Genomic DNA, 9,262 nt, shown 5'->3' with positions numbered 1-9,262 from the left:
ATCTGTAAAATGAGCTGGAGAAGGAAATGGCAAACCGCTCCAGGATCTCTGCCAAGAAAACCCCCAATGGGGTCACAGAGAGTCAGACAGGACTAAACAACAAGAACAGTCACCCCTTAGGTTTGATGTGAGGATCAGATGAGATAATGTCTGCAAAGCGCTTTTTGTCAACTTTAGCTCATCATTCAAATTCCATTATTCTTATCCATCTTTCATTGCTTTACAATCACTCGCTGCCACCTTCCTTGCACCTGTTTGTACAAAGGGAGGAAACTGAGTCAAGAACTTTGTGTGCTGGCACTCCTGCCACTGATTCTTGGGTGCAAGTGGGTGAGTCCAGGAGGGCCCAGAGGCAGAGCAAGGCTGACAGATCTTAGAGGAAAAAAAAAAGAATGACTCTCATGATGGAAAGGATAGAGGGCTTGCTTCAGAATCAAGAAAACTTGAATGGAAAACCTGTCTCTGGCATGTTCTACTTTTGAGACCCTATCAGAGAACCCAGGCAACTAACTCTTAAAAAGAGAGTGGCAGAGTAGCTGCCAGCTTGGATTGATGGAGGGAGTTACTGTGCTGGGAGTTCTCTCTGTGCACCCCTTCCTCCCTGCAACCTTCCCCCAAGCTCACATCTCCACAGTGCTTTAAGATTTGCAAAGAGGGCTTTAATATTGGGGCCCAGAGCATTCCAAACTTTTTGGGGTCTAAGCCATCTCTGTATCCCAGCCAAAACTAGCACTTTTGGTTCTAGGGGCGAGAAGCATCTAATTTACTGTTAAATAAACTTTTCAAGACAAATCAAATTGAGTGTGCAGGAGTGAAGTTGGGGCATCACCTTGTGGGGAAAGGTAGTACTTGGGGCATTTAACTGGAGGGATAGGGAATTCGGAGGTGCTGCAGGAAAGAAGAGAAATCTTAGTGTCCTGCCAAACACTGAGCACAGGGCCTTGCAATATTAAGTACTGTTTCATTCATTCATGCACGCATGCAGGCGTCCATCTATCCATCCATCCCCTACTCAGTAAATTCCAGTGCCTCCAGAAGCAAGTACAAAATGCTCTGACAACTCACACTTACGCCCCCTCTGCCTTTCCAGTTTTCGTATGCCTTACTCCGTAATGTGTACTTTTCTATCCAGTGACGCTGGCCTCCTGGCTGTTCCAGGAATCAGATGCTCCATCTTTTGAGGCTGGCATTCTCCCTAGCTGTCCCCCATGCCCGGAACACTCTGCTTCCTTGGACTACTGACCTCACTTAGCTTCCTTTGAGTCCCAGCTAAAATCCCTCCTTCTATAGGAAGCCTTTGCCAATTCCTCCTAATTTCAGTGCTTTCCCTCTATTGATTATTTCCTATTTATCCTCTATATAGCTTGCTTTGCATGTATTTGTTTGCATATTCTCTCCACCGTTAGATTGTGAACTCTTTGAGGGCAAGGACTGAGTTTCGCCTCTTTTTGTATTTCCAGCACTTAGCTCAGTGCCTGGCACATAATAGGCACTTAATAAATGTTTATCGATTGCTTGATCCATCCATTCAACATTTACTGAGAATCTACTGGGACAGAGCACTCAATATGCTAGGTATGAGTCTAGGTGGTGAGGAAGATACAAAGTTTACATAAGACTGGGCCCTGCCCTCAAGGAGTTTATTGTCCAGAGGGAATGGATAACTGTGATAATATTAGAATATGGTAAATGAGTGAAAGGAAGGAAGGAAAGAAGGGAGGGAGGGAGGAAGGGAGGGAGGAAGGGAAGAAGGAACCGAAGGAGAGAGAGAGGAGGAAGGAAGGAAAGATCTCTTTAGCGATAGATGAGGGAAGATTGTGTCTGACTGGATCACAGCAACCTTTCTGGAGAGGGGATATTTGAACTAAGCACTGAAAGACAGGGAAGCTTTCATTGGCTGGAGGAGTTAGGAAGGAATAACAGGAACTGAGGCCCCAAGGTGTGGAGACACTGGGCATTTAGGGAGATGCTGAGTTGTCCTGTTTGGTTGGAGAGTGGGAAAAGGGAAGGGAAGGAAAAGGGTGAGATAAAGCTGGTTGGGGCCAGATCATGGAGGACTTTGAAGTATTTGTTTTCAGCAGATTGAACTGAATGGAATTTTAGGTTTGGGAGCACGAGGGCCTCTGTGTGTTCTAGAGCTAGAGACTGGGAAAGACCAGGATGTCCTCTCCACACCTGGTCATAGCTCTCTGGTATCTCTGATATCTTCATCTGAGGCTTCCTTGTAGCCTTGAAGGCAAGTCCCACCAAGCTGGGATCCCTCTAAGTCACAACTATTTCCTGTGTATTTTGAATTTATTTGCCTGTGTACATATGTTCCTCCTCCTCCCAGGAGAATAGAAGCTGTGGGAGGGCAGGGGCTAGTTCATTTTTTGAATATTCAGGACCTAGTCCAGTCACCAGTGTCTTTATTTTTGTTGTTGTTCAGTCATTTTCTAGATGAGGAACTGAGGCAAACAGGGGTTAAGTGACTTACCTTTATAGTAGGCCCTTGATAAATGCTTTTTTTTTTTTAGGCAATTGGGGTTAAGTGACTTGCCCAGAGTCACACAGCTAGTAAGTGTCAAGTGTGTGGTCTGAGGCTGGATTTGAGCTCAGGTCCTCTTGACTTCAGGGCCGGTGCTCTATCCACTGTGCCACCTAGCTGCCCCCTTGATAAATGCTTGTTAAATGGAATTGGATAAATTTGAGCTAAAAGGGACCTTAGAGGTTGTTGACTCCAACTTCATTTTACAGATGAGGAAGCTGACGCTCAGAAGCTAATTGACTTGCCGAGGTCATGTAAGTAGTAAGTAGCAGAGGTGAGATGTGAATCCAGGTCTGCTGACCCCAAATCCAGGGCTCACTCCTGTGTATCACTCTGCCTAATCCAGGTGGAGGGAAAAAGATGCTATATTAGTCAGCTGCGGGCAAGCCTAGCTTGGTTCCAAGGAGGCTCATGACCATAGGATGAATTGTTTGGTAGAAATAATGAAAAAGTGTTTACTGAGGCATGGACTGATGCAAATCTGCTGATGGAGTTGGGGATCTTCTGAAAGACTGTAGTGACAAAATGGACTTCGATTTTATTGAGAGCTTTCTGCATTTGCTAAAGTGGTCCTTCCTTCCTTCCTTCCTTCCTTCCTTCCTTCCTTCCTTCCTTCCTTCCTTCAATCCATCCATCTCTACAGATGATAAGATGCTAGACGTGGGAGTCAGGAAGATCTGAATTCGAATCTTATTTCAGGCACTTAGTAGCACTGCAACTCTAGGCAAACTATTTCACCTTCTCAGCCTCAGTTTCCTCAGCTTTAAAATGGGTATAATGGGGCAGCTAGATGGTGCAGTGAATAGAGAACCAGCTCTGGAGTCACAAGGACCTGGGTTCAAATCTGCCCTCAGACACGTGACACTCAATAGCTGTGTGACCCTGGGCAAGTCACTTAACTCCAATTGCCATACAAAAAAAAAAAGAGTATAATAGCATGGTGCTTCTGAGGATCAAATGAGATAACATATGCAAAGGGCTTTGTGAACTTTAAAAAGCTACACAAATGCCAGCCATTATTATTATTTGCATTCATTCATCTATTCAACAAGCATTTGCCTGAGCTTACTATGAGCCAGGCACTGTGTTAAGTGCTGGGAATACAAAGGCAAGCGTGATACAGGTTTTGCCCTCTGGCCTCTTGTGGTGCCCCAGCAGGACTGGGAACTCAAGCCTTTAGAATCTCCTTCCTGAGCTCCCTCCTCACTATCGCTCAAAATTGGCCTCCCTGGTACTGCTAAATGCTGAGCCTGATACCATTGCTAGACCTATAACCTCATACTGATCCCTGGTCTGGCAACAGAAGGAAATGGAACTCTGCCTGCAGACTGACCCCTCTTAACAGGAGAGCCAGTGATGGACTTGGAGGCAGAAAGACCTGAGTTCAAATTCTGTTTGACACTTGTTAGCTCTGTGAGTCTGGGCAAATCACCTATTATTGTATTACAATATTACATATTATGTAATCTTGTAAAAATGAGAGGGTTGGGCTTTGCGGCCTCCAAAGTCCCTCCGAGCTCTAAATCTGTGATTCTACAAATTCCTCCCCCATACTAAGCCCTGATTATAGACCAACCCCTTAATTCTGGTGATGGGAATAGGATACAGATTTAGAACTAAAATAACCTTTAGATGCCAGCAAGTCTAGCCCTTTAACTTTCTTGATGAAGAGCCTGAAGTCCAAAGTTTGCCCAGGGTCACACCATACAGCAATTTCTTCAGTGGGATTAGAACTCTGATCTGCCTGAGCCTAGTGCAGCACCACATGCAGCCTTTGAAATCTCACCCTGTCTTCATACCGATTCTTTTTTTTTTTTAAAGTGAGGCAGTTGGGGTTAAGTGACTTGCCTAGAGTCACACATCTAGGAAATATTATGTGTCTGAGACCAGATCTGAACTCCGGTCCTCCTGACTCCAGGGCCAGTGCTCTACACATTGAGCCACCTAGCTGCCTCCTATACTGATTCTTCATTCTTGACCCAATGACTGATTGCACTCTGAGCACAGATGGTCCAATTTCTATCATCTCTGTGGGCGGGTCCAGGGTAGGGGCGCTGCTGTGAGAGCATGTGTAATAACTCAGAGCCAGTCCCTCGCTACCAGTGGAGAAACTCCAAAGCCCCAGCTCCCATCCACTCTAGCTCCACAACCCCCTCCCCCCTTCATCCCCATCCCTTCCAGCTTTCCAAGCCCATTTGTGACATGTAAACTGCTGCAGTTGTGACAATGTAGGCAAGAACGGGGCCAATTTTCATCAGAGACAAAAAAAAGAAGGTGTTTTGCATGAGGCCGGGCTGGGCTGAGAGGAGAACCTCATTAGCAGCGAGCTGCAGCCTGGACAATCCCCACATTTCTCATAATTAAGGGCCTCCGAACAAAGCTACCTGTGGCTCAGGCACTGCTCTCCTTGGTTTTTATTATTACTATGTATATGGGGAAAAAAGGATCTGGGAACTGCCTCTTTTTATGTGTCTGTTCCAGCTAATGAGCTTCTGTCTGGACTAATGAACCAGGTGCGTGGGTCCCCCTTCTGGTTTCCTCTCAGCCTCAGCCCCCAGCTGGGAGGAGGTGAGAGAGTGTTCTTTAGGATAGAACTTAGCTGATGAAGGGAGAGAGATCCTGTAATAATGGAGGCCTTTTGGGTGTGAGCCTTCATGGTTTCAAAGGAGCGCTTTCTGGCCTGTCACAACAGCCTTGTGCAGCAGGGTGTGTCAAAGATTATCACACCTATTTTTCAGATGAGGAAACTGAGACACAATTAAGTGATTTAGGATGGCAGAGCTGAAAAGGATGAGATCACCTTAGCCTGATAGACCCAACTAGAGCTGGAATAGAATTTAGAGACCACTTAGCCCAGGAAAACTCCTTTCTGAGTTCAAATCTGGCCTCAGATGCTTACAAGCTTTATGACCCTGTGCAAGTCATTTAACCCTGTTTGCCACAGTTTCCTCATCTGTAAAATGAGCTGGAGAAGGAAACTGCAAACTGCTTCAGGATCTTTGCCAAGAAAATATCAAATCTGGCATCAGACACTTACTGGCTGTGTGACCCTGGGCAAGTCACTTAACTGTGTTTGCCTCAGTTTCCTCATCTGGAAAGTGAGATGGAGAAGGAAATGGTGAAGCACTCCATTATCTTTTCCAAGAAAACCCCAAATGGGGTCATGAAGAGTTGGACATGGCTGAAAGGACTGAGCAACAACCAAAGCTCAATGACCTAATTTTATAGCTGGGGAAGTGAGGCTGAGAGACGTGGCCATTGTGTTTGCAGCAGCATTCAAACTCAAGTCTTCTGGACTCCAGTCTAGCACATTGTACTTACTGTACAAAAAGGGAAACTGAGATGCAGGGAGAGGAAAGGATAGGACTGTGGGCTGAAAGGGACGTTAAAATAAAAGCAAAGTCATAACTAGAAGGAAACACCTCAGATTTCTCATTTTACAGAGGGCAGAATGGAATCCCTGAGAAGGGAAGTGATTTGTCCAAGGTCAAGCAGGTAGGTTAGTTTCAGCGCTGGAACTTGGACTAAACACAGGTTATTCTGCCTGGTAGTCCTGGACTTTCCCCACATCATCGCGGCCTGCCCTACCTAAAGTCAGTGGGGAGTCAAGACAGGGCTATCTATGTACACCTGGCTACTCGGGTCCTGCAGGGAAGGATGCCTAAATTGACTCTATCTGGATCTATCGACTCCATCCCTTTGCTGTCCCCTTTGCTCCAGACCTGGATTGGCTTTTCTGTGCCTGACAATGCTTTCAAGATGGGGAAGGGAGAAATCAGGAATATTGGTAAAAATTGGCTAAACTGGCCCAAAGTTGATTCTTTAAAGGGTGGAGGAAGGCAAGCTCAGGGCATGTTCTTGTAGTTTGGGGCTGATGGCCCTTACCAATAAAAACCACTAGTCTTGTCTAAGAGTTCCGTCCCCAGGCAAGAATGGGTTTTCGAAGCACAGGAGAGGTTTGTGTGGTCGGTAATCTGACCGGCCTAAGCCAGCCCTCCTCTATTTTGCAACCTGGTCAAGAGCAGCCTCCCAGAGCCCAAGTTGAACCGGCATCTGGATACCTTTAAGAGCCGTCGGCCCATGGGCAGAGCGAAGCGTCCTGTGCTCCTCATTCTCTTTTCTGGGAGCTCTATTGGGCGAGGGGGGCTGGGGACGGCAGAGTATACCTTTGCTATGTCCTGCGCCAAGCCCAAGTGGAGGGGGTCTCTAGCCTTAAACTGAGGCCTTTTGGGCCACTGGATCCCGGATTTCCAGATTCAGAGCAGGGACAGCGGGGATGGGGGGGAGGAGAGCTGCTCTTGGCACTACTCTGGGGCGCAGGGGGCTGGCTGTTCACATATCCCAGCTACCCCTCGGGGACTTCCAGCCTCCGCTCCCGCTCTGACCCCGGGGGCAAACTACGGAATGAGAGAGGGACGCCGGGGCGGCCCTCGGGATGGCTCCTGGAGCTCCGCCCCCCCGCGGAGCCGGGCTAGGCTGGGCTGAACTCGGTCCGGCTCCTCCTCTCTTCGCCGGGGCCCCTCCCCTCTCCCCCTCCCCCTCCCTTCTCCCTCCTCCCGTCTCTTTTCTTCCCTCCCTTCCCCCCCTCCCCACTGCCGCTCAGGGTGGCTGGCTGGCTGCTTCGGACGCCAGAACGGCGGCGGCGGCGGTGGCGGTGGCTGTGGTTGTGGCTGTGCGGAGCTCGGCGCAATCAGGCCGGGATGGGACGGCGTGGGACGGGCGCAGGGACGCCGGCGGGCGGGCTCCACTTGGGCTCTGGCCGCCGCGCACCAACTCCGAAGTGCCAGGGAGGAGCCGGGGGCGCGGGGCGCTGAGCGCAGAGCTCCGAGCCAGAGCCGGAGCCCGAGCCCAAGCCGGAGCTGCCACCGCCGCCGCCGCCGCCACCCTCGCCACCCTTGCCCCCCTCGCCCCCCTCGCTGCTGCTGCGTCTGGGGAGGAGCCGCCGCCGCCGAGGGAGCGCGCAGCCATGCCCACTGGGGCTCGCTAACTGCCTGGGGACGGTCACCGCGCCTGGGCGAGCCGCCGCGGCCACCGGCGAGGGGCGCGCGGCGGGGGCATCCGGAGCCCCTGCCTCCTCCTCAGCCCGTGCTGCTTTCCCCACCTCGCACCCCCAGTGATGCTCGATGAGATGAACGTCCTCCGCTTCGAGGCTGCCCCAGTCGTCACCGCGTCGGCCGGGGGTCCATCCGGCCACTGACCTGCCGCCTTGGCCGCCCCCGGGCAGCCCCGGGCTCCGAGGACCATGCCTCCCCCGGCCCTGCTGGCGCTTCCGAACCTGCTCCGGCTCCTCCTGGCACTCGCCGCGCTCTGGTGCCCAGGTAAAGGTGGCCCATGGCTGGGCGCTTGTGGGCAGGAGAGGGGGTGGTGGAGTTGGCAGTATGTGCTTGTGGGTATGTGGGTACAGGCGCGCGCGCGTGTGTTTGTTCGGGGAGTGTCTGCCCCGCGCCCCGCGTGGCGCACAAAGTTCCATCCCGTGGAGAAGCTGGAATACCCCATCTCCCCATCCCGTGTCTCCCCTTATTCACACTCCAACCCCAGCTCCGGCCCTGGGAGACCTCATTTAGGTCCCGTTGCGTTCCCCTCTCCTTCCCTGGGCGAATGTTCGTTCTTATCCAAAGGGAGCTGGCCCCCTCATTTTGGGGAGAAAGCAAATTCGGCCCTTCTCCCCTAGCAGCTGCGAACCTCCTTTATTTGGTGCGGTGGAGGGGGAGTATGGCAAGGCAGCTCCAGAGTCGCCGTGTGCCTGGAGTGCAGAGGCTGGGGATGAACTTGGGTCAGCATCCCCACAACCCAACGGCCTCCACTCCCGTGGTCTGCCTCCATCTCCTCCAATATCATTAGTGAGAAAAGGGGGTGGGCGTAGGGTATGAGGAAAGGGGAGGTCTGGGAGACCTTTCTCTTTCTTCTTTTCTGGTTTCTCCTGCCTCCCTCCCGCTTTGGAGCCCCCCTCCCCCACGAGGGTTTCTGGCCAAGCAGGTCATAGGCTCCCTCAGAGAAAGCCATCGGCCCAGGAGGCAACAGGAGGAGCCCAGGGCAAGGATGGATGGATGAATAGATGGATGGATGTTTTGAGCAGTGGGTGGCAGCAGCGTCTCTCCTTATCTCTCTGTGCTGGCGCTGCCACTGGGCTCACTCCCCTTGACTTTCCCTGGAGATTTGGGCTGGGGGTGAGAAAGGAGAAACAAGGGATTAAGGCCTGAGGCAAAAGGCATACAGGTTCTTGGTTCCCTCCTGCCCTGACCTCACCTTATCCCCACCTGTGTGTCTGTTTGGATCTTCACACCCCCACAACTCAGAGGGGCTGCCCATTGAACTGTGTGCAAAACAGTCCCTAAATGCTCTCCCTTACCCTGTTTTATTAGAATTCTCAAACATGACTCCCTTCTGTCCCCCATCCCCATTTATATTCGCAAGGTAGCTTCTGACCTACATTGCTCCTGGCTTGAAATAGAGGTGATTTTAGTCTGTAAATCAAAACCCCCATCCCCAGAAAGAGACCGAAACCCACAGGGAAGATAGAAGGCAAAGGATGATTCTATCTCTGCTTTTAATGACGATAATAGTCCTAATGGGAAAATTCCCTTAGTCACTTAGAGAGCTGGCTTTGCTGGGGGCCAGGAACAAATCTGAACAGTTGCCAGCTCTGGGTGAAGGCAGATTAGACTTTTTTTTCCCCCTCCACCTCTGCGTTGGGGACTGATTTCCCCCCCTTCTTTTTAGAGTATACCCACCTTT

At 50.9% G+C, this 9,262-nt stretch overlaps 1 protein-coding gene across 1 annotated transcript in view; it reads left to right on the top strand.

The window, feature by feature from the left end:
* The first annotated feature begins 7,148 nt into the window (after window positions 1-7,148).
* Window positions 7,149-9,262, top strand: part of TMEM132B (transmembrane protein 132B) — a 654,144-nt gene continuing 652,030 nt past the window's right edge. Inside the window, exon 1 of the mRNA XM_021004363.2 lies at window positions 7,149-7,845. Coding sequence (XP_020860022.1) covers window positions 7,770-7,845 — 76 coding nt within the window. The 5' untranslated portion in view covers window positions 7,149-7,769. The remainder of the gene's footprint in view (window positions 7,846-9,262) is intronic.

Source organism: Phascolarctos cinereus, unplaced genomic scaffold (genome assembly GCF_003287225.1).
Source record: "Phascolarctos cinereus isolate Bilbo 61053 unplaced genomic scaffold, phaCin_HiC Scaffold_4;HRSCAF=312, whole genome shotgun sequence".
In the NCBI taxonomy this organism is placed as follows: domain Eukaryota; kingdom Metazoa; phylum Chordata; class Mammalia; order Diprotodontia; family Phascolarctidae; genus Phascolarctos; species Phascolarctos cinereus.
This window is presented reverse-complemented; position numbering and strand designations above follow the sequence as displayed.